At 47.3% G+C, this 24391-nt stretch overlaps 1 protein-coding gene across 1 annotated transcript in view; it reads left to right on the top strand.

The window, feature by feature from the left end:
* Positions 1-15570: 15570 nt before the first annotated feature.
* LOC144110592 (F-box only protein 21-like) overlaps positions 15571-24391 on the top strand; it is a 35776-nt gene continuing 26955 nt past the window's right edge. Inside the window, exon 1 of the mRNA XM_077643611.1 lies at positions 15571-15887. Coding sequence (XP_077499737.1) covers positions 15700-15887 — 188 coding nt within the window. The 5' untranslated portion in view covers positions 15571-15699. The remainder of the gene's footprint in view (positions 15888-24391) is intronic.

Here is a 24391-nt window from a genome sequence, read left to right as displayed (position 1 = left end):
TACGGGGACAAACTCATCTATAGCTGCCACGGCAGCTGTGCGGCTGAGTGCATCAGCATTCAGATGCGTCTTTCCTGACTTGTGCTCAACTTCAAAGCAGTATTCCTGCAGGTGTAGATTCCATCTAGCGAGTCGCGAGCTAGGGTCCCTGACACTCATCACCCATTTCAGAGGATGGCAGTCTGTGACTAGCTTGAATTTGCGGCCGTAAAGGTAGCATCTGAAGTGCTTTACTGCCCAGACAACGGCGAGGCACTCCCTTTCCGTAGCTCCGTACTTTTGCTCTGTGGGGCTCAGCTGTCGGCTAGCAAAAGCAACGGGATGTTCTTTGCCCTCGATAACCTGAGATAGCACGGCACCAACTGCGAACTTTGACGCATCTGTGGCCATAACGAAGGGCAAATTAAAATCCGGGTGGCGCAACAGCGGTGCACTCATTAGCTTCCTTTTCAGGGCCCCAAAAGCATTCTCCGCGTTTTCGTCCCAGCGAAAGGCGACATTTTTGGCTGTTAAGGCGGTGAGCGGCTTAGCGAGCTTGGCGAACTCCTCTATGTGCCTTCGGTAGTAACCGATCAGGCCGAGAAACTGCCGGACCTGGCGGACGCTAGTCGGGGATGGAAAATCCGAGACACACCTTAGTTTCTCAGGGTCCGGTCGCACGCCGTCAGCTGAAACAACGTGCCCGAGGTATTTCACCTCGTTTTTGAGGAATTGGCACTTAGAGGGCTTCAGCTTGAGACCCGCTCCTCTTAGTCGCACCAAAACCTGCTCAATATCGCGCAAATGGTTCTCAAAACTGTCACTGTATATGATAATGTCATCCATATACACGAAGCACAGCCTCCCCAGAAGACCTGCCAGGATAACATCAGCGGTTCTCTGCCAGACAGCAGGGCTGTTGGCCAGACCCATCGGCATTCTTTTCCATTCATAGTGCCCTGAGGGCGTGTTGAATGCCGTTTTCTCGGCATCTGCCGGATCCATTGCTATCTGCCAGAATCCCGCCGCCATGTCCACTACCGTGAAGTACCTGGCAGAGCCCAGCTGAGAAAGCGTCTCCTGTATATTGGGGATGGGGTATGGATCGATGCGAGTTACGGCATTTAGTTTGCGGTAGTCCACTACCAATCGATACGAGCCATCTGGCTTTTCCACCAATAGTGCTGGTGCTCCCCAGGATGACTTTGAGTGTTCGACAATGCCGCGATCAATCAGGTCCTGCACCTGCCGCTCCATCTCCTCACGTTGGGAGTAAGGAATCCTGTACGCACGCTGGTAAACGGGCGATGAAGTGCCGGTTTCTATCCTGTGCTTTATAACGCCACAGCAGCCCAAATCCAGGTTGGACGCGGCGAATACCTCCGAGTAGTCGTTCAGCAAACCAGCCAGAGCCTCCCTCTCCCTGGATTTTACGTGAGAAAGATCGAACGACACCTTTGGAGCAGCCGAAGGACTAGCATGCTCTACAGTTGCGAGTACCGTATCGGTGGGCTCACGTTGCTCTATCGCAGAGGTGAAGAAAGCCAATGTTTTGTTCTTGGGAAGGCTCAGTGGCTGCTGGCTACAGTTAACCACCCGTAGGGGCACTCTGTGGGCGTCATTAACTGTCACGAGGCACGCGGCTGCCTTCAGGCCATTGCTGAGAGAGTCGACCGGCTCAAGCACTCCCACGGCGCCGCTCTCTACATCTGAAGGCACAAACGCGTACAAAATGTGCTCCGACCAAGGAAGGACGACCGCCTCCTCGACCAGCCGGACGGCAACCCGCGAATATACCTTCTCCAATGATCCCACTGTTTGACGGGTGTCAATATCGGTAATGCGAATCTCAGCCCCTCTCCTGTTCAAAAACGGAACTTTTGAGCCGCCCGCATTAACCTCTTCCTCAGAGAATGAGACTACTACCTTCCCTTTTCTCAAAAAATCCTGCCCTAATATACCTGACACTCCGTTTGGCAGAGACACCATGTCCGGGCATACGTAGCAGGGGTGCTCCAATGCAATTCCGCCGAGAGAGAAGTGTAACCGGTAGAGTCCACTTATGCCAAGAGGATCCCCCGTTATGCCTACAAATTTGGTTGCCATACCACCAGACGCTTCCAACACCTCGCGGTCCCCCTTCCTTCGAAGCCTGTTAAAACTGCTCTCCTTAAGCAATGTCACCTTTGACCCCGTATCTATCAACAATTCCATGCAACAACCATTTAACTTGCAACGCACAACAGGGCATGCCTCGTCGGCCACACAAACTACCACCACCTCATCATCCACTGCTCCCTCCCCACGCTCCTCAGGCTGGGGAGGACTAACTAGTTTTTTGACTCGGTATCTGGAGCCCCGCTGTAGGCTTGCTTAGGGCGTGTCTCGCCTGCTTCTCTTTGTGGCTCCCCACGGCGCACGTTTTGGCAGAACCTGGCGATGTGTCCGCGACCCTGGCAAGCGAAGCATACGATTTCTTTAAAATCTCGCATACCGCGCCTGTAGCTTTGTGGCGGTCTCCGGTTTCCCGCGAATGGGCGCTGTTGAGCGCGCGCTTCAACCTGGCGTTCTACCTGCTGAGATAGCAGCTGTTCTAAGCGATCTAACCGCTCTGTCAAGAGAGCAACCTCAGGGTTGAACACCGCTCTCTCTATGACGCGTACTCTCGCTGCGGCTGTCGTTAACGCCTCATTTCGTTCCTCATCCAATGCGGCCTCCACGGCTTGGTCGAAATTGCTCGGCTTGCGCGAGAGCACGAACCGGCGCACGGGGTCTTGCAGACCAGCCACGAACAAAGCGGTCATTTCCTCTTTAAGTATATCCTCCGCGTATTTCTTCTTTAGCTGGTCTCCTTCCTCCTCCCTGCTTAACGTATCGCGCGCTAAGCGCTGAAGCCGCGACGCAAACGTTCGCACGTCCTCCCCTACCATCTGTCCGGCGTCACGGAACCTCTGTACCCGCACGTGACGTGGTTCAGTGTCGAAATGCTCAAACGCGAGCTTCTTAAATTTCGAAAATGATTTTGTGGATTTTACTTTTTCGTCTCGCCATGCAAAATCATGAGCAGCTCCTGCCATCTTACACCTCGCCATTCCCAGCATTTGAGCATCGGACCATCCCCCCATTTTCCCAATCTCTTCTAGCATGGAAAAGAAATCGCAGATTGGAACCCCTGTCTTATCTCCCGTAAACGTCGTAATGACGCTTCCTAATGCCAGCATGCTTGCTCCGAGCGACGGCTGTGGAGTGGGAGCTCCCTCAGATAAAGACATTTTTTTTTTCAAGCCCTCCGGTGCCTCAAGCCTCTCAAATGGGGGTAAAAGTCCCACAATCAGTCCCGTGATTCCCTTTTGATTACAATTTTGAAGTCATGAATGTCGCAGCATTCAGAGGACATTTGCTTTTGAGACCCCACTTCTGACACCAGTGTGATGACCCCCATAATGCGCAGGTCCACACGGGACGGAGAGGCAAAGAGACACCGTATGGCTCAGTTTAAACAAACAGGTATATTCAATAATTACACATGATTAAGGTTATACATCAGAGGCTGGGGCGTCCGAGCTTACGTGCCGACGACTTCATGGGGGCGATGGAGTGGCTCCGGAGTTGGGCTCGAGCGGTTGCTGGCAGAAGCTGCACGCCGTCGGGCTTCGGCGCTGAAGGCCCTCTTGGCGAACGATGTCGTCCTGAGCGTGTATGCAGTAGAATTTCAATAGTCGTCCGTTTCTTCGAGGATGGTTCACAAACCCTTCCTCTAGTGTCGTTCGGCTTGGAAGATGAACAGGAGGCGAGCTTGTAGATGATGACAGCAGAGCATAATTTTACAACATACATATACAGAGAGTTAAACGGGAAAAAGCAGAACTGAATTTACAAAAGAACAAACTTTGCACTACTTTACTCATCGACCGGGCAGGTTAGTGCCTAAGTAGCATCACATTACATGCTAAGCATGGAGCCCCAGCTCAGACTGGACTGGACTGCATCCGTTTACATGCGCTTTTAAGCACTTGATTAACAAAGGACTAAGGGCGGTCATTTCCAGTGGCCCGCCCAAAGCATCAATTCTCCAATCCAAAATAACATGCGAGATGGGGACAACCCCTTGGGTTGGGCTTAGCCTCGAACCCAGAGTCTGTTAACAATACAAACTAAATAAACAACAAAAACGCCACCACTCTCTCTCAAGTGAGAGTATACACAGGCTCTCTCTTCGGAGCTAATTCACTAGCGCCTGTCTTTCCACATTCTTGGCGAGTACTGCCTGTCCGCCATGACAGGTGTCCGTCACGGCCCTTCTGGGAATGCGCTTTTGTTCACGAGGCACGGCGGGAAGCTGTGGGTGCCTTCCCGGCGATAGCCCACGTCGAAAGGGGAAGGAGGGAAAGAATGTTGCCTTCGCGGTAGCGCATAGCGTCGGCTGTGGTACGGCGCGCTCTGGCCCGCTGACAGCTCCCTTGTCCTGGAATGTGCTCGGGAGGGCCGCACCTGGAACGGCCACGCAAATTGGGGAGGATAAAGCCTGTTTCCCCGCGGCGGCGGCGGCGGGTCCGGTTGTTCTGGTCGTCACTCAAAGAGCATGGCTGGGTAATTGATGATGCCGCTGTCACGGCGGCGGGTCCCTTCGTTCTGGTCGTCACTCAAAGTGCATGGCTGGGTAATTGATGATGCCGCTGTCATCTGGGTCTCCGTCTACGCCGCGCCGTGGAACGCGGAACCTCGCAGCACACACAAGGAATGCACCTCGCAGCACACACAAGGAATGTACCTCGTAGCACACAAGGAATGTCACAGCTGAATTTTATTATTATATCTCTTGTGTGCAGTACTCGGTTTGATACTCGTCGGATGTGGATATGCCACCTTATTTATAGTGCATCACTACTTCCCCGATACCTCAGCACCATGAGAGGTGTCTCAATCACACTCGCGGTCACTCGCACTCATAACCACTCGCACCCACAACCACTCACTCACACTCATCACCACTCTCACAACCACTCACTCGCACTCAAAACCACTCACTCACACTCACGAGTCAGAACCAACCACTCACGCTCATGTCCACTCACTCACATTCACACTCATCTCCACTCACACTCACATCCACTCACACTCGTGACAGCCCACACTCACATCTACTCACTCGCACGCATACTCATTTCCACTCACACTCACAAACTCACAAACGTGAGTGTGAGTGAGGCAATATGAGTGCACTCATGAGTGAGTGTGCCGACCTGTGCTTGCCCCTGACGACATACTAAACTAATGAGGATATGTGCTGATGAATTTATTGTCATCAGCTATATAACGAATACACTAGCTGTTTAGATAGTACACTTATGGTGCACCATTCCTACCTCGTCCTGTGAACTGTTTTTTTTAATTGCAGCATTTCGGTATTCAATTCAATTCGTTTATTTTCCAGAGCGGTAGGACCACAAACTCTGAACGGTTCCCTGGACTAAAAGTTGCACTAAGCAACTTGACGACGGCCCAGGGGCCACCTTAGAAGACAGCAGTCGACGCAGATTATCAACAAAAGAAAGAAAACCGCACTCATCAAAGGTCATATTGAAAATATATGGGCTATAAAGCAGGTCTCAAAAGCGCATATATAACGAAACAAACTGTGAGACAAAAAGAAAAAAAAATCACTAGATGATATGGAAGCACACGGTCAAAGGACAATTCAGTTTAAATCCAGTCAGTTTAAAACCAAGGTAAGATACATCAAATCAGGGTGACACGTAAAAGTTCAGTTGAGGTTACAGAAATAATTTTTACATTCTTCCTTAGGTGGAAAAAATTACTTTAGATATTTGTTTAGAAGTGATGGAACATTATGCTTTAATGACTGAAACTTGTTTTGGGTGCGGAAATAGAGAACTAGCCAGGGTTTCTAGTGAATACATCTGTTGTTCGCTGCTGTAAGGTTGCAACAGTTTTAAGAAAATTTGCAGATTCAACGGACGAAAAATAAAGTCGTTTTAAGAGTGGAAATTTATAACTGTGCAGAAAACGAATGATCCCATACTTCGGAAATAGGTTGTTTGTAGATGTGTGCGTTCCAACATTTGCCACATAGCACAAGACTTTCCTTCTGGGGCACATTAATTTCATCCATATTTCTTTTTGTTGTTGAGCTCCAGACAAGACTGCAATAATTTATGTGGGGTGCAAATAACGCTTGGTACAACTGGAGTTTAACTCTTTCGGGAATGAGGTTTCTGCAGCAGGACAGAGAGCCTGAAACAGCAGACAGCTCCTTGCAGACGTGATTAATGTGGTGATCCCAGTTTAGGTGAGAACTAAAAGTAACGCCAAGAACCTTATGCTCATCTACTATTGTTATATCTTTATTCTTATAATTGATCTTATTTTGCAGTGTGAAAAGTTTATTTCTTGGCCTAAATAGTAAAACCTTAGTCTTGGATTGATTATTATGCAGTTAGAGAGGGACCACCCTGATAGTGATTCAAGCGTTCGGTTGCACTGCAGAGCTAAATCGTTTGGATCTTCACCCTTAAATAGAATGCTACTGTCATCAGCATGTAAATAAACCATTCAGCTGACCGATTAATGAGAACTATATCATTAATATATAGATTAAATATTAGCGGGCCTAAAACACTACCTTGTGGTACTCCGGTTTGTAGGGGCAGCAGAGACGACTCAACATTATGTATACGGACGCAGTGGACTCTGTATTTCAGGTATGACATAATTCATTTGAGCGGTCCACACTGTATTCCATACTGTGATAACTTTCCTAACAATACATTGTGATTGAGGGAGTCAAAGGCTTTACTGAAGTCAATGAATAAACCAAGAGTAAAAAGACCAGAATCTATATTTTGAACTATCGGTTCTTTTAGCAGAAGTACTGTCACTTCTGTCGATCGTCTTTTCCTAAATCCATATTGGGAGTCAGTTATTATGTTGTTTTTCTCGTGTAAGGTATTAAATCTTTGAAATATAACCTTTTCAAGCCCTTTTGAAAAAATCGAGAGAATGGATATTGGCCTATAATTATTCACGACATATACATCACCTGCTTTGTGCACTACAGTAATTCTAGCCTTTTTCATGTCATCAGGGAAAATGCTGGATTCGAGAGCTAAATTAAAAATTTGGGCTAAAATAGGAGCAATAAATTTTACTACGAATTACATTGTATTATAATAAAACAGTTTAATAGAAGCACTTCAGTGCACCCCTCCCAAGGTCATGAGTTCAGGAAAGGCACAAAAAATGGCCTGGCTTAGCTAAGGTTAAGCCTAGGATGCGAAGCATAATAGATTTGTGAAAGGGATTCGGTATCGCCTGCCCGTAAGTCAGGCTAGTCTCTTCGTTGTTTAGCAATCTCCTGGAGGAGCGGGAGTTAGCCTTGGTGGACGCGGCCGCGCGGCGACCGCGCGAGTTGAGCCCCGTCTCTCCTCAGCTGGCGTGACGTCAGACCACGTGCTCGGCTGCAGCGGCCCTAGCGGGAGGAGCGGAGCCGCGCCTCCAGGAGCCATCGCAACGAGTATCGGAGTAGTAGTAGTAAGTGGATGAAAGGGGAAGAGGAAAGGAAAATGCACGGGCCTGTGACTGGTGTTAAAACACCACAACCACTGCCGGCGTGCAGATAGAGAGAAGGATAGGTAGGGTTTCAGAAGAAGAAGGAAGAACGCGCGCGCAGGGGCGCGCGCCTCTCCTCCTATCGGAGGCAAGCGCAGCCTCCCTTATATACCGTCGCCGTAGCGTCACGTGGTACCACGTGGTCACCCGGCGCACAACCGTCGCGACGGCGCAAGATCGGAGGCAAGCGCAGCCTCCCTTATATACCGTCGCCGTAGCGTCACGTGGTACCACGTGGTCACCCGGCGCACAACCGTCGCGACGGCGCAAGATGCGGCTCTGCCTCTCCTCGGTCGTGACGTCATGGTGTCACGTGGTCGCCCGGCGCGCAACCGTCGCGACGGCGCAAGATGCGGCTCTGCCTCTCCTCGGTCGTGACGTCATGGTGTCACGTGGTCGCCCGGCGCGCAACCGTCGCGACGCAACACCCTCTAAATACTTTCTTCAGGCCTCTCCAGGCCCTCCTTTCCACACGCGCTACGTCACGCCAAGTGTCCGGTCAGGCTGCTCACCAAGCGCGGCTCCGCTCCGCTCGGTTGTCTCCCTCGATGTGCTCGCGCTTGCCCGGGCAAGCACAGACACGAACGCAGTCTTGCAGTGAGCGTCTAGCTGCTGCTTGAGTCTTTCAGCCTGGCGTTGGGTGCATTTCCGTTCGCTCCTCGCACGGCTGTGTCTGTTTCGTGTGGCCGTTTCTTGTGTGGCGTGCGTACCTGTGCTAGCGCACGAATGGGAAACTGATTGCCTGCCGTGTAGCGAGTGCAACTTCGTGAAACATGGGCCGGTGCTGTGTTCCCGGGTGCCGCGGGAACTACCAGAATGGTCCCAAAGTACGTGTTTATTGCTTCCCAAGAGACGAAGTACGAAGAAAAGCCTGGTTGCGAGCCATTCCACGGAAGGATTTCACACCTACAGAGCATTCGAGGGTAAGACTCTGAAATATTGCTTAATAGGCGCTGGTAATTATCTTAGTTGTGAGCTGTCGCTCCCGGAAAGGCATGCTGTCTTTGTAGGCAATGATATCACTTCTTACACTTATGTATGAATTGTCCAGGAAGCATTTAGTTCTGTGGATGTGCATAAGGCTTGTGTAAAAGCTGTGTAAATATGTAAAAGCTGTTCACTATTCAGACTCTTTTTACTTAGTGTTTTAGGCAATGGAGAGTCATGGCGAATGGCCTTGCTTCATTTTCTCGTGCAGGTGTGTGAACTGCACTTCCACGCAGGCGACTTCATTACGACGTTGTCACACCAAGATGAACTGACAGGGAAAATAATAGAGGTGAAGCGTGACAGGCTACAGTTGAAGATTGATGCTGCGCCTTCTGTTTTTCCAAACTGCCCAAAATACTTGTCCTCAACGCCTGGACGGAGTGAATCGCCAGAGACGAAAAAAGCAAGAAGGGAAAACGCTGCTTTGCAGGAGGCTATGAGGAAGTCACTTCAGTCTAATGAGCTTGAACAGAAAAGAAACAAAGTTTCATCTTACGAGGAGTTCAAATCTAAGTTGCCTGGAATCTGCAACACGAAATTCTGGACCGTTTCTGTCGATGAGCAGTGCGTTAGGTTCCTTCTCATCGAGAATGATCCTTCACCTAATGTGAAATGCGCCTTGGTAGTTCTCCCTGATCTGTCACTTTCTGTTTTCTTGAATGGAGTGAAGCTTCTGTCGCTTCCTTCAGGCAGGATTCTGCCAGCTCAAGTATGCGACACCTCCAGCCTGTCCTTGCTGCTAGAAGAACTCGAGATAGGCTTGCATAATATACCTGAGGTGACGAAAGAGTCGAAACATACTAAAGTATTGCAGTTTGTCGGTTCACTGCTTGCAGACCTCATTGAGGACAGTGATACGACGAAAGAACAGTCTTCTTTGCTGAAATTTCTGGTTGAGCAGATAGAGCTTCTCCTCGCGAAACAGCATGTGTATAGCGCAGAGCTGCTGGTATTCGCCAGTATTTTGAATTCAATTTCTCCTCACGCATATCACTTCACAAGAGCTGCATCAAGAATCATTCTGCCCCATCCTTCCACACTGCGCCGTGTTTGCTCAAATTACAAAGCTGACCCTCTTGTGGAGCAAAATCAACCGCACTGTCTCTCCTACATCCGAGAACGAGTCAAATCAATGAAAGACCACGAGAAGACAGTGACCCTGATGATCGATGAGATCCACATAAAACCATACTTCGACTACAAAGGGGGCACAATAGTAGGATCGTCGGTTCATTCAACGGAACCAGCAACAACAGCCCATGTGTTCATGGTACAATCACTCCTTTCTGCAAACAAGGACGTCATTCACATATTACCTGTGAGCAAACTGAGCGCAGAAATTTTGCACGAGCATGCTAAGAACATAATCATTAATGTTGAGAAAATGGGGCTCAAAATTATCGCTGTGATAACGGACAACAATGCTCTGAACCGCAAGATGATGTCGTTATTTGCTACAAGTCCTCAGGTGAGCATTGTCTATCCCCATCCAGCCGATAACGCTCGCCCTCTTTTCTACGTGGTCGATCCTGTGCATCTCTTGAAGTGCATTAGGAACAATTGGATTAACCAGAAAAACCCTGGAACATGCCTCTATTTCCCTGAAATGGACTTGAGTGGAGCAATGCCCGAAGGGCCTCCTCGTATGAAAGCTGCTTCTTTCGCAGCTGTGCGGCAGCTTTATTCTTCAGAGAAGACGTCGCTTGTGAAGGCTGCTTACAGACTGAACGCAAAAGCCGTGAATCCAACCTCAATGGAGCGGCAAAATGTAAAGCTCGCTCTCGACGTCATTAATCAGTTTGTTTCAAATGCCCTCAGGACACATGGTTCCGCGTTCAAGATTCCTCAAGCTGAGTCGACTGCTCTTTTCATTGACGTTATCCTCACATGGTGGCAAATAGTCAATGTTAAGACCCCTTGCAAAGGCCAGAGGCTAAGGGACAGCATGCAAGACCCTGTAAGGTCTGTTGATGACACACAGTTAGCTTTCCTGAGCGGCGTTGTGGACTGGTTGGACGCTTGGGCAAGAATAAACATCACCAGTGGCTCGCTGACGAAAGAGACTCACAGTGCTTTGCGACTGACATGCTATTCTCTGGTAGAACTCTCGCGCTACTGCTTAGAAGAACTTCACTTCAAGTACGTACTGCTGGGCAAATTTCAGACGGATGCGCTAGAAGACCGGTTCGGCCGTTACCGCCAGCTGGCAGGATCACAGTACCACATTTCCGTGCGTCAGCTCTACGAATGTGAGAAGAAGCTTCGTCTTCAAAAACTTTTGACATTTCCACGCGAGGAAACAGAGTTTGAAGACGTAAGTGAGGATCTTGTCCCATGCAACTTTTCTGTGGCTGTCAGCGACGACGATATTACACACGCCCACTCTGACATGGATGCTATTGTCTACATTGCAGGATACGCTGCTCATGCTGCTTTAAAGAAGCTTTCATGTTCTGATTGCTTCAGCACATTGGTGATTGAAAATCGAGAGATCGAAGCGGAAAATACTGCCATGATAGCTAACCTGTCGAGAGGAGGGCTGAAGTTTCCCCAGCCATGCACAGTTCACATGGTACTGATGACTAAACTAGTTGCAGAGAAGTTGTCTTTTGGAGCAACCGCGGAAGATTTTCTCTCCTGTAGAAATCAACGTGGTGTCGTGATTTCACAGACGATTTCCCTCCTGGACGAACACGACATTGAGACATGTGAAAATGGCCACACTGCACAAACTCTCCTGCGCTTGGTAGTACGCGTTGCAACCAACGTTGTTCTAAACAACTTTTGCAAACTAAGAAATGATGCCATACAAGACAATGCGCAGCAGAAGGCCGCAGCCCGGAAAGCAGCAACGCTTAAGAAGAAGTAAGTTTTATTCCCAAGCAATAAAAATGCTTTGCGCACACTTCATTGCTGGTGTCTCGTCGCTTTTTATTGTAAGGGTCAGATTAGCTGTACAAATACTCAACAGCGCAACATTATTGTGAGTGTCATTATTGCTGTGTGTGAAAGCTTTAAGCAAAACACAATACAGAATAAAACTAACACAATGCGCAGTAGACGGTGTTTTTTTTTTCAATGTTCACGAACTTCTACTTTAACAACTAGATATACGCATGTGCGGTCTGTGCGGATGGATTTTACCGCACGGCAGACATCATGTACGTGATAGAACCTAATAATTAGATGATTAATTGAAATTAACTAATCAATTTTTTATTATAATGACCAATAATGCGAAATTGGCGGCCGTATGCTAAATTGTTTATTATAAAAAACTGTATTAGCAGCTCGAACTTTCTTGACAATAAGGTGTTCTGCAATAAAAAAAATATATAAAGCAGATAAAATGATAGCCTAAGGCGCGCACAAACTAGCGAATTTCTTTTCTGCAGCAACGACAAAAATGAAAATGAAGGAATCACTTATAAGGCAGCTACGTACGGCAGTACCCGAATAGTGCAGACGGGCGCGGCGCGCTGAAATCGCGGAGCGCGGGGCCTGCACGGTCCCTTGGCGTGACGTCACGCGGCCGGTGGAGAGGCCTTAGCATTGAGAGGGTGTTGCGCGACGGCGCAAGATGCGGCCTGCCTCTCCTCGGTCGTGACGTCATGGTGTCACGTGGTCGCCCGGCGCGCAACCGTCGCGACGGCGCAAGATGCGGCCGCCTGCCTCTCCTCGGTCGTGACGTCATGGTGTCACGTGGTATAGCTCAAGGTCGAAGCCAGCGTGTAACCGTCGCGAGCGCCGAAGTGAAACGCTGATAATATGCTTCGCATAAAACACCGCACTCTTTGAGGACACCTGATCCATGCACACCGTCAGTGAAGGAATATGAATACGAGAACTTTCCCGGCAGACCTCCCCCGTAATGGAGGTCTCCCGATTAATTTCGACCACCTGGAGTTCAGGTCAATATCCTTCAAGATTCTCCCCAGCGCAAAGCGCCAAGGGGACGCGGGGGGGGGGGGGGTGATGACGTCACATACGTACGGTTCCGGTACATTTTCAACACATAAACGCTCGCTTTGAAGCAAGAAAACCAACGCCACCAAAGGCAAATTCCGCCGAGCGTTGTTTGGCAGCATCCAAAGACGCACATTCATTAGGGTGTGGTTGACGGCAGCGGAAATTTGAAATTTTATCCTCGGTGACGTCACACCTAGCTTCTCCGCACTTCTTCGGTGATCTGGGGAGAAGCCTGAAATTTAATCTTTGCGTTGCGATTCTAAATGCTGGCACAAAAAAAAAAAAAAAAACTTCGTATGCTTCACCTACAGCCAATATAGATTTGAAATCTTGAATATCACGGAATTCTCAAAAAGTGGTGCAGTTAATTGCCCTTTAAGTCTGCATTGAAGCTCAGCCCACATGCAGGGCCACCGCACAGAATTCCTCCACGACAAAAAAAATATACTAAGCACGAGGCTAATCATAAGAAAAAAATTATAAGCTCTAGAATCTTGATACCTGGCTTGATTAATGAAGTCAAACACAAGAACCTTAATTTCGTTTACTGTCGTTATTTACTGAATTAGTACAGGACGCCGTGGACCATGGTCCAGTGTTAACAACAGTTGTTTCTTTATTTAAGTTTTATCCTACTTATAGAATTTTGATATCTGGCTTGTTTATTAAAGTCAAACATTAAAAAGATGATTCCGTTTACTGTTGTGATTGGCTATTAGAATAATACGGGATGCCGCGGACTTTGGTCCAGCGTTATCAACGGCTGTATATTATTTTTTTAAACTCGTATCTTACTCCGGTTTTGCACTCTCCGGGAAAATTTTAACCACCAACGGTGGCTCAGTGGTTATGGTGCTCGACTGCTGACCCAAATACGCGGGTTAGCAGCAAAGGGGCGAAATGCTAGAGGCCTGTGTACTGTGCGACGTCAGTGCACGTTAAAGAACTCCAGGTGGTCGAAATTTCCGGAAAATATTGAGGAAAATTAATTACTTTCGACAGTGAAAAAGGGCCATAAATTTTCTTGAAGAAATCGGGAAGGGTGTACATCAAAGTGCTGTGCGTTTGGCCGGGAATGACTCTTTTTTATTTTTGGCGCGGATAATCGGATAGTACACGCTAAAATACGGCACTCAGCTCGGTTTCATCATAAAGCAAGGCTGAAAAAGCGAAAGCTAGGAATGGCGGTGGCAGTTTTTCTTACCTGTGTGACCTTTCAATGCTAAATGTATTGCCAGTGACGTTTTTTTCACATATGTCGATTTTGTGCCGTCAACAGCGTACGCCAAGCGACGTTGAGAGTACGAAAACGCCGCGTAAAATTATATCCGTAGCCGCGAGCAGGTGGCGCCATCAATTGCATGTTGTTTGCACTAGCAGTTGCCGTCGTTTCTTTCTAGTGGCGATGCCAAGCGTTAGCTCAGTGTAGCTCAGTGCCAACGTTTTTAGACAAAAACCACTGGAGCAAACTCTCCACGTGACCAAGCGCAACCAATGGGCGTAGCGGCGGCGAAGATAAAACCAAGAAAACTAACGTGGTACTCTCAAAACCCTAGAGATGACGCTCGCGTTTCTTTGAGATGTAAGCGGCAACGGAAGTGGGGCCGATTCCCTGGGCCAAGTTTTCCGACTGTCCTTATCTAAAAACGTTGCTCAGTGCACTGCTGGATATCGTGTCGGAATCCAGCGTCCTAAACTCGCCGCGGTGGATCAGTGGTTAGGGCGCTCGACTACTGATCCGGAGTTCCCGGGTTCGAACCCGACCGCGGCGGCTGCGTTTTTATGGAGGAAAAACGCTAAGGCGCTCGTGTGCTGTGCGATGTCAGTGCACGTTAAAGATCCCCAGGTGGTCGAAATTATTCCGGTGCCCTCCACTACGGCACCTCCTTCCTTTCTTCTTTCACTCCCTCCCTTATCCCTTCCCTTACGGCGCGGTTCAGGTGCCCAACGATATATGAGACACATACTGCGCCATTTTCCTTTCCACAAAAACCAATTATTATTATTATTAATATTCCAGCGTCCTAACCCTCGGACTATACCTAGACTTCCTACTTCCCTTAAGGCTCAGACAAATGAATTTTCCTTCGTACTACGATCCGTACTAGACAATTCGTACTAAATGTATAAATAGTTCCTCGTTGTTCACCTATGCACCAACATGATAAAAGGGTTGTTTATAGTTATGAAATTAATCGGTCAAGCATTTCATTTCCTGGCAATGCATGGACATGAATGCTTGAAGACATGCTTGCAGGCGTATGCATGGTGGGGAGAATTTCGCTATAGTGTGAGCAGTGTCTGTTTCAGGGAGCAAAAAAAAAAACATATAAGCCGTGCTTAATATGAGCAGCAAAACAAAAGAGCAGCAATAAATATTTCATTGAGTCAAACGGAGAACAAGGGAGTGCGCTTGGAAAACTCCAGTGGTTCACGATAAATGAGAAAAGGCAAGGTCATGAGGGAAAATAATATACGTGTGTGGTGGCAACTCCCGGAAGGAAGTCAAAATCGGGCTGAAAGGGCCCCCCTGTGATGTACTGGGCGTTGACATGTCGCTGAACTGCGCAGTAGAGATTGCGAGAAAACCTTGAAAGACATAGTTGGCAACGGCCGCCGTGGTGAACGACCGATCGTTCGTCCTTGCTCTTCCCCTAGTGCTGAGTCACTTGAGATTGAATCAACGGTTCCGAAAACGAAACTAATGTGACTTTTTTCTTTCATAACTGCATTTCACTTTTTGACACTAAATTTTGATTATCGCCTAAATTTACCAAAATGTTAATAATTGGAACATATCTTGACATCAAATTTATTGTGTAGGTTACATTGTGGCATAGACTTTTTTATTTTATTTAATGAGGTTTGCAGACGGCACGCTTTCTCGAGGCCAAAAATGGCATCGGAACGTCGTCTGCTTCCGCAAATGACGCAGAAACGCAAATTTTAACAGTTGTTAGCGCCACTTGCGCTTCAAGTAGCGATCATCCTTAGCGTCGGCAACCCTAAAGCGCATTCCACTTGGTCACCTGACGAGCTTTTGCGAGTTATTTTTGTATTTTTTGTTCCTGTTTCGCAATAGGGTTAAAAACCTAGAGCGCGTGAGCCCCCCTCTTGCCAGACGATGTAGTGATGGCGGCGGCGGAGGACCCCGAGCAGTGCGTGTTTACGCTGGACTTGCTGCCGCACGAGGTGATCGTGCACATCCTGTCATTCCCGCAGATTGAAGTGGACGATCTCCTGCGCTTCTCCGAAGTGTGCTCAAAATTCCGCGATGTCGTGTGCTGCAACGACCTGTGGAGGAAGAAGTTCGCTCGGCGGTAAGTCAAAGACCCCCGTGTTGAGCTCCGCGACAACTTCCATTTTTTCGCCACACGGAGCTCATGTTTGCTGGGCGACGCGCGCTTTGTGCTGCGTTTACATCGCGCTGTCATCACGCTGCCGTTTGATTGATCGGTTCTGTGTCGCACCAACAACATCGAGGAACGCGCAGGCATGATATGAGACCCGACGCTCCGCTCTGTAAACTAGTATGCATAGCGACAGACGCTGGTTACCATTCGCGATCAGCTGATCACGAGCATGCCTGGCGTGGAAAGTGCTCTACTATATCCCTACCGCCCACTGTGGGCGATTGTTTCGTGTGAGCGCTCGGCCATAAGCTGTTCTAATTAAGAAGCCATTCTGCGTTGCTCGGAAAAACGAAACCTGACGAGAGAGTGCGACGCATGATAGACGAATATCGCGTGCGGTGTGTGCTAACTATTCGGTGTATTTCGGGAGCTCAGTTTGCGCAACGGAGCTTGGAAGCTAGTTCAAGCCTCGGTTGCTGGCGGAGTATCGAAGATTCGCGTAGCGGGCGCTCGCGTCCTTGAACTGAAATACTACTCGTGGTCGCGTTGCAGCGTGGTGTGTAGCGTTGCATTGCTACTCCGGGAGCACCTAGCGCCGGCGGTACAGGAATAGCCGCGGGTGATTGTGCCAGGATTGCGTACAGGTCGGGGTACAAGTGGGTGCGTAGTGCGGTGGGGTTGCCTAACGCCGGCCCCGCGCCGGAGCCCGAAATGGTTCGACTACGGGCGCGGACCCCTTGCGTAGCGCGTAGCTTTGGGTTGCGTGAACTTTAAATTTAGTTGCCCGTGGCGACGCGCAGCTCTGACGCACGTGGTGCTGTGACAGCTGAGCTGTGGCGCCTGTCGCTTGCACTTGCCATAGATATTTGAGTACGGGCTCTTTAGTCACACTGTACAGCATCTTACCAACGATTGTAGCTTCACACTTTGACATCTTTTGGGTACTGTTCTTATGCTGGCCAGTTCAGTGGCAAAGCAGATGTTTCTTTTTCATTGCAGTCACCCTGCTTATACATGTGTCATGTGTCATCACTGTGTTGATGAGAACTCAAGGTTAATTGATCATTTCTATCAAAACTCCTGCATATGGGCTCCTGTAGTCAGATACAACTCAAGAATGCCGCAAATGCCCCTAAAAGGAGGCCTTCCAGCCAATGGCATTGACCGATTTTTATGACATCGTGGTTAATTTGTAGTTACCTGTCATGGTTGAAACCACATCATGAAAGTCGGTCGACGCCATTGTCTTCCCTGGAGGCTTCCTTTAAGGAAAATTCTCCACTTTGTTCTTGAGTTGTATTGTAAAATTCTCCACTTTGTTCTTGAGTTGTATTGTATTGACTGTCGCGGATCAGAAGTGCGTCCCCGACTTTCCGAAGGGGAACGCTATTGTGTGTAGTTTCGAACAAGAGAAGAGAACAAAAAGATCAAACAAAACAAGATTTATAATTTAAAGGAAAAGAGCCAATAAGAACGGAAAACACCAAGAAAAACGCACACTCAACATGCATACAACACTAAAGAATAAAGGACAGTGTTCACCAGGTACTGAGTGTCCCAGGTGAAGCGGGGATGTCTTGCAGACAGGGCGGACGCGGGTGGTTGTAGTGCGACACATTGCTGGCAGTACATCGAAAAAAGTGGGGGAAGAGAGCCAGGTGGTGGTAGGAGCGGAGAGGAACACAGGGAGACGCCAGTGGACTGCGGTCAGCAGCCCGAAGAACTTGGCAGCAGCAGAAAGAACAAGTGTATCCAGGTCCCTTCGGCGGCGTCACGAAACGCCGGAGGCTTAAAGCAGGCTATCCAAGAGTGCCTTACGGCAGCACGGACCCTCAGTCTATCGGCTGCCGCCTCCACACTTGCAGAGAACGCAGGAGGCTTTCATCGGTGATCCAAGGGAGGTCACGGCAGCACGGACCCCACATCCGACGGCTACCACCTTCACGTTTGAATGACATGATCTCAGCTGTGCTGTCTTCCTTCATACCTCGGTTTTCTGACATGTCAGCTCTCCGCTCCTCGTGCTCACCACGCTTTTCGTCGCTGTCACCTCGCACACGCCATTTGCATGCACACGCGCAACGCTGGGCTAGCATGCACAGCGCTCCGCTGTCTGACGCACCACCACTGTCGACACACCACGTTCAACAGTCCCCGATGATTTGTTGTGCAACTCGCAATGATACCACTCTTGAAGGAAAAATGTTTACTGCATTGAGTAAAATTTTTTTTACCGTTTTGAATTCTTGTAAAATTTTTTTACCGTTTTGAATTCTTGTGTATACTATATTAATTCATCAGTGGGTATAAAGCCTCAAAAATATTTGGTAATCTTTTAATCGCAATGCCTTCCTTTGAACAGTGCTAAATATGCCTCTCACACCAACAGTGGTAACTCGCAGACAAACTAACACACTTTGCTTTGGAATTTATGCAGGTCTACCTATTCGCTGTGCAATGAACTAGAACAAAGAGTCTGTAATTATTTCACAGGCAAATATTGCAAGAAAACTGAAAACATACACTAAAATTGGCTTTCTGAAAGCATGGATACCCAGATAACAGGCCATACCATGAAAAATTATTAGGATTTCAATCATCTTAGTGCATTGCGTGCCTTGATATTGCCACAGTCCCAATCAATCCAGTAAGTCCATGCCAACTTGGTGGAAGGGGACTTGTGGTGGATTAATAGGCTGCAGTAGTCCGGCTGGCTTAGTCGGCGGCGTCTTGCGACGTTGACACTCACGGAAAGTTCTGACGTAACGCTGGACAATTGAAGCAACCCTGGGCCAGTAGTACATTTGGCGTATCCGCGCCAAAGTGCGAGAAAAACCCATGTGACCAGAATGCCATCGCACAAACAGAATGACGACAGTCCACGTGAGAAGATTCGCGGGGGTGACGCAGCGCTTCCTTCAAGATACTCCACCAAAAGTATTTCTCATTTGTTATGTTTTTTTTCCCTCATGGTTATTTGGTACGATCCCATGTATGAAATGTTCTTGATGCTATGTACGTCTTGTATGCCTACTCCTGCCTAAAGCCTGGCTCTCAGGCTGGCAGAATTCGTTTAATAATGCCACACTGAAAATGGCACTCCGGCAGATTCATTCGCACGGGCATTTCTGCCTCCATGGAAATGTGGATTCCACAACTGGAATCAGTAGCCTCAGTAACTCATTCGTGCTTGCCAAATGACCACTCCTGATTGGGCTAGTTGGTTAGACATGAGTTCAGTGGCAGTGCAGGTAGAAAGAAGGGATGGGATAGGACACACGAGTAAAGAGCACTGACTTCCAACTGCTAATTCACCAAACGTGCCACTTATATATTGTCACCGATAAATGGTCAAAGCACTCACAACCAGGTTTAATTAGACGTGCTACGCGTCCAGGACAGCAGGGAGCTCGAGCAAGGAAGAAGACGAAAACCTCTAGCCCCTCGAGAGCGCAAGGCATGGCAAGCCCCATCTAAAACAGTTCGGCCGCGGCATGGCGCCACTGGATTGATTGGGACTGTGGCAATATGTAATCAATGAGCATGTGTAGGTTCAAAAGAAAAGCTTCGCTGAACGTAACTCTATTCATGTGAGCATAACACAATAAAGAACAAATCAGCATTTTGAGAAAAATATTATTGAAGATTGTAACTTCTATATACACAAGAAAGCAATGTCCTAGAGTGCTAAAATTCTCCACACCTGTCGGAATGTTCTCCTTGAGCTTTCCTTCATGTTCTCCTTGAGCGTTTCCTTCTGTTTTTGCATGTGTAGCAGCTCGCCATTTTCCTTTTTTTATTTCCGTTTAATTTAGCATGGTTCAGGTAACAAGTTAGCATGCAACTTTTTAATGGCATTAGATAGAATCCTAATTCTTTTTGCCAAAGGTAGAACAATGTTTTGCAGCTATAAAAATATGTTAAAATGCAAAACATCATTTTTTAAGGAAATAGCTATTTCAAGAGCGTCATACCTTAAAGGACTGTAGACACCTAATTTTATTGCACATTTTCTTCTGTCAAACGATGTGTTAGACATTAGAATACATGGACTACCGGTTGGTATTTGCCTACAGCCGCTAAATAATTTATAATTGAATTTCTTCTTTCATGCTGCTTGGGTTTCGGTTTCTTCGACCGAACGACAACTGTGACGTCAGGTTGATGTTTTGGTCACGTGATCGACTACAAAAACTGTAATATAATCTCTTATAGGTAGTTTTAATTCACTACAACATTTAATCTAACCTCTTCCATGACCTGGAATGACAAAAAATGACCTGTCATAAATTATACAGTTTTTCTAGTGGATCACGTGACCAACTTGACGTCATAGTCGTCCGACAATGAAACCAAAATAGGAAGAGCGTCAAGAAGAAATTCAATAATAAATTATTCAGCGGTTGTACACGAATACCACAGGATATGCTTCATGTATACGAATGTCTAATGCATCATTTGAAAGAAGAAAACACTCAAGCAAAAATTTGGTGCTATAATCATTTAAATCAAATTCTGGTTTAATGTATACTGGACACAGGAGATTTCATTTTTTTTATTCTCTCTTTCATTAAGCCAGGCAAAGGCACTCTCTCTTGACCTTTACACTGTTACGTGCCCCCTAGTAGGTGAACTAAAAATGTATGGCAGTCTTTCCCCTTTCTCTCTCTTTCTTTCTCTCTCCATGTCTTGGCAGCTGTGCACGTGCCAGCTCATCACAGGTGACCCCCAGCTAACCTCTCAGTGATGGCGGGGATTGTCATCATCTTGTGCTGAAATGCATAGTGATGACAAAGTCCTTTAAGAGCTTTTGAAGGACTGTAGTAAAATTGAAAAGTTGAAAATTGGTTTTTGAGGAAAGGAAATGGTGCAGTAATTGTCTCACATCTCTGTGGACACTTGAACCATGCTGTAAGGGAAGGGATGAAGGTTGGAGTGAAAGAAGGAAAAGGTGCTGTATTAAAAGCCTGCAGAACAATTTCGACCACCTGGGGATCTTTAATGTGTGCACTGACATTGCACATGGGCGCCTTTTGCGTTTCGCCGGTGTCAAATTGCGTTTGCCGCAGAAATGGTTTTTTGAGCACCTGTGGACTGACATTTCTTTGTTGCATCCAAAAATTAGCCTAACTGTAATGCAGTTACCAGGGCTACTGAAGCATAGTTATGCATCAGAATCAAAATAAAAAGTGAAAATTGTAGTGTTCTGTAGCTTTAATTTGGTAGCTCCTAAAAAGAAGGGTTATATTGCTCTTCGCACGGAATGTTCACCAATGCCTGAACCCAGCAGATTACTCTTGAGATTTTCAAAACAATGCCAAATGCATCAGTGAAACTGTCAAGAGTGCCTCCTAAAATGTCCAATGAACTATCTCGGATGCAAAATTGTCAAGGTGGTCTATCAGGAATCTCATTGTGTGTAATTTCTCGCATTTTTTTTATTTTGATAATTTTTAAAATAAGCCTTATACCATCAGTGATTTCATTTTCACTTATTTAGAACCTAAAGCGCTATTCAGGTTACTTCAGCACTTGGTTTACCGAAATTCCTTCAGCCCTCTGTTGTTTTTGTCAAAGACAAAGACAAGACTGTGAAGAAAGGGTATAATGAAGGAAGGCCTCGAAGGAACAGCCATGTTTGCCCCGTTGATCTTCTTTACAATGGCGCAGTCAGCTAATATCAGAACCGAGGACCTTATCCTGCTTCCGAGCAGCCAAGAAGTTCTTCGGCCAGCTTCTTCACCTCAGGCGAACCCCGCAGCCTATGAGAACGGTGTCGGCACCTCCTCGGCAAATTCTACCCGTGACATTGCCCAGGCCATCTCGGCACTCTTCCGCAGGCTAGAGGGCATCATTTCCTTCTTTACAGCTGCTACGGGCAGCTCCATGCTACAGAGTGCACGTCTGTTGGTGAGCCTTCAAGAATTTCTTGGTTTTCCAGGCGGCCCTGCGGTTTAGGCCTAAGCCATGAAAATTGCTGTCCAACATTCCATTTGGTCTCCTGACATCACGCGGGATTTTGCAAAAGAACATTTATTAGGTGCTGCTCAAGCATAGAACCTTTATAAACGCCTCCGCTACACCATAGGATCGGCCTGTACCACAGCTCTCCTTGCCGCTTTCGTCACCCTGCAGTCACAGCAGCAAGCTCAGGCTGAGGATGGCGCCATGTACCTTTATGACAAACTCCACCTCAAGATGTGCAACATTACATGGCAGCTTGGCAGTATGTCGTTGAATGCCTGTGCGATTCCATCTGAGCAGTTATCCTGGCCACCCAGGACATCGACTCTATCCACGCTTCAATGCACATGCATGACATCACAAGTCTGCATGGTACACTCTCTTCCTCGGAGACATCTGCCAAGGGTCCGCACATCCAATAACAACACAGGGAGGTGCAGCACTGAACGAGTGCTTCAATTCTCCCAGAGAGAAGAGCATGCGACGCATGGTCAGGTGGTTCAACATGACTGGCAGCTACGTCTTCGTCAACCGCGCTGACATCGGTAAGGACATTCTCATTCACCACACCACGATGAAACGCTGGAGGCCAAGGAAGCTTCGTCGCATCAGGGAAGGGCAGGTGGTTGAGTTCAACATTATTGGTAAAGAAAAGGCAGCCAATGTCATTGAACTTGACACAAAGCCCATGTAAGAAATCTGCAGTGGCATTGAGAACCAGCACATTCAGAGTTACCAACACTCACAGCGAAGCCTGCCAAGGTAGGGCGTGAGCTTATCTGTTCGCCCTAACTTGCATCAGCTTGTTGCCAATGCAGCTGCAATGCATAAGCGATGTCAGCTGCTGAAGTGCTGGGATACAACTGTTGCTGCCCACAAGTCTTCAACTTGGCCTTGCAACTGCCGCTGTGTAGGAGTCGCTCCCGTCCTTACCTCCTCTAGTCACTATCGATCACACGCAAGCACACGAAGGTTGAGACGATAGCTGCAGACACCATCGGTTTAAGAAATGCAATGGACGCTCAGGCGTGCGAGGTCAAGGATTCATCGTAAAGAGCGAGCTGCGCTTTTCCCCTTTTGAAGTCGTGGCCAAGTGTAATGGAGCGTACCGCGTGAAGCAATGATGATGAAGAACGAGTAGATATAAAAGGTGTTCAGAACTACCGTCGCATTTGTTCCTTGATCTCCTTCACAACTTACATTGCTCATTTGGATTCTGGGCAGAGCCCCTTCCACCACAAATTAATGGAAGTTAGACAAACTACTGCATCTTGCACCAGTAGTCAAGAAGATACCTTGAATTGATACTGGGCCTGTTCGCTTGTACACAACCAGAGGAATAAGTTCAGAGCTCAAAAAAAGCTGAGCTCCCAAGAACACTTCTCTTCCACACCCAATTGACAGAATATCTGCAGATCCATAAGCTAGCTCTTGTCCTGCACTATGGCAATGCCCTGTTATGTAAGACTATAAATGATGAGAGTCGTTCATTTTATGAGGAGTTAACCACAGTTTCTGCATTGCCCTCTGCATTTACTGCTATTAAACAGTGAATTTTATAGCATTAGAACCATGATGAATCTGCTGTGATTGAAGCAACTTGCGCGTGAAAGGGCTTCGCTCTGTTGCGGAAAAGAAGTACTTAGAGGACCTCTAGGCTTATTTGGCTAGTGTGAAATTGGAGTCGACTACTAATCATGACTCTAATTTCTGCTTAACTTCAATATTTGTTGGCTTATATGTACAGGCAGACAAGTTCTGGTGTAGTACTCTTTCTGTATCATGCAGGTACTACTAGTAGCATATTACTCACTGCACAACTAGGATAGGTTGCTTATGATAAGCCTTCAAGTTCAGCTAGGTCTAAAAGTCAAAGTTACTGTTCCCAGCTGTTCCATGAATCCCACTCTATTTCCTTTTCCTTCCTCAACTGAAACTGCAAGATTCAGACTTCACTATTCAAGCTGACACTTTAGTCCCTGCTGCATTTTTTTTCAATAAAAGGCCCTCTTTAATTTCAACTCCTTGAACAAATTTTCATTAAACTTAAAAGGGACAATGAGGACTAATTGAACTCAGCCTGTATCAATATATTACAAAAATCTAATAACAGAGATGTTACGTAGCGTGGCTTTTTGGGCTTGTTGGTACATAGTTCCAATACACTGTAGCGCAGCAAAAGACGAGGACACGAGAGACGAACACCACGAGCGCTAACTTCCAACAAATTTTATTCTCCTGAAGCATCACATTTATACACCAGAAAACAGTAATCACACGTGCGAACAGTATCGATTTCTTAGAAAAACGAGCTCTTTATCTGAGAGGAGAATGGAAGGTGTGCTAACACACGAGCATCCTGACCTATTTATCTTTTCGGCTTCAATGATTTCGCGCGTTAACCTTTCTCTACTTTTTCCTATCACAAGACTTTTATCAAAGAAAGGCTTACAGGATTTTGACTTGCATGCGAGAATGTGGTCAACCAGCGATCCGCCTTGCCCGTT

This window comes from Amblyomma americanum, chromosome 11 (assembly GCF_052857255.1).
Source record: "Amblyomma americanum isolate KBUSLIRL-KWMA chromosome 11, ASM5285725v1, whole genome shotgun sequence".
Classification (NCBI taxonomy): domain Eukaryota; kingdom Metazoa; phylum Arthropoda; class Arachnida; order Ixodida; family Ixodidae; genus Amblyomma; species Amblyomma americanum.
This window is presented reverse-complemented; position numbering and strand designations above follow the sequence as displayed.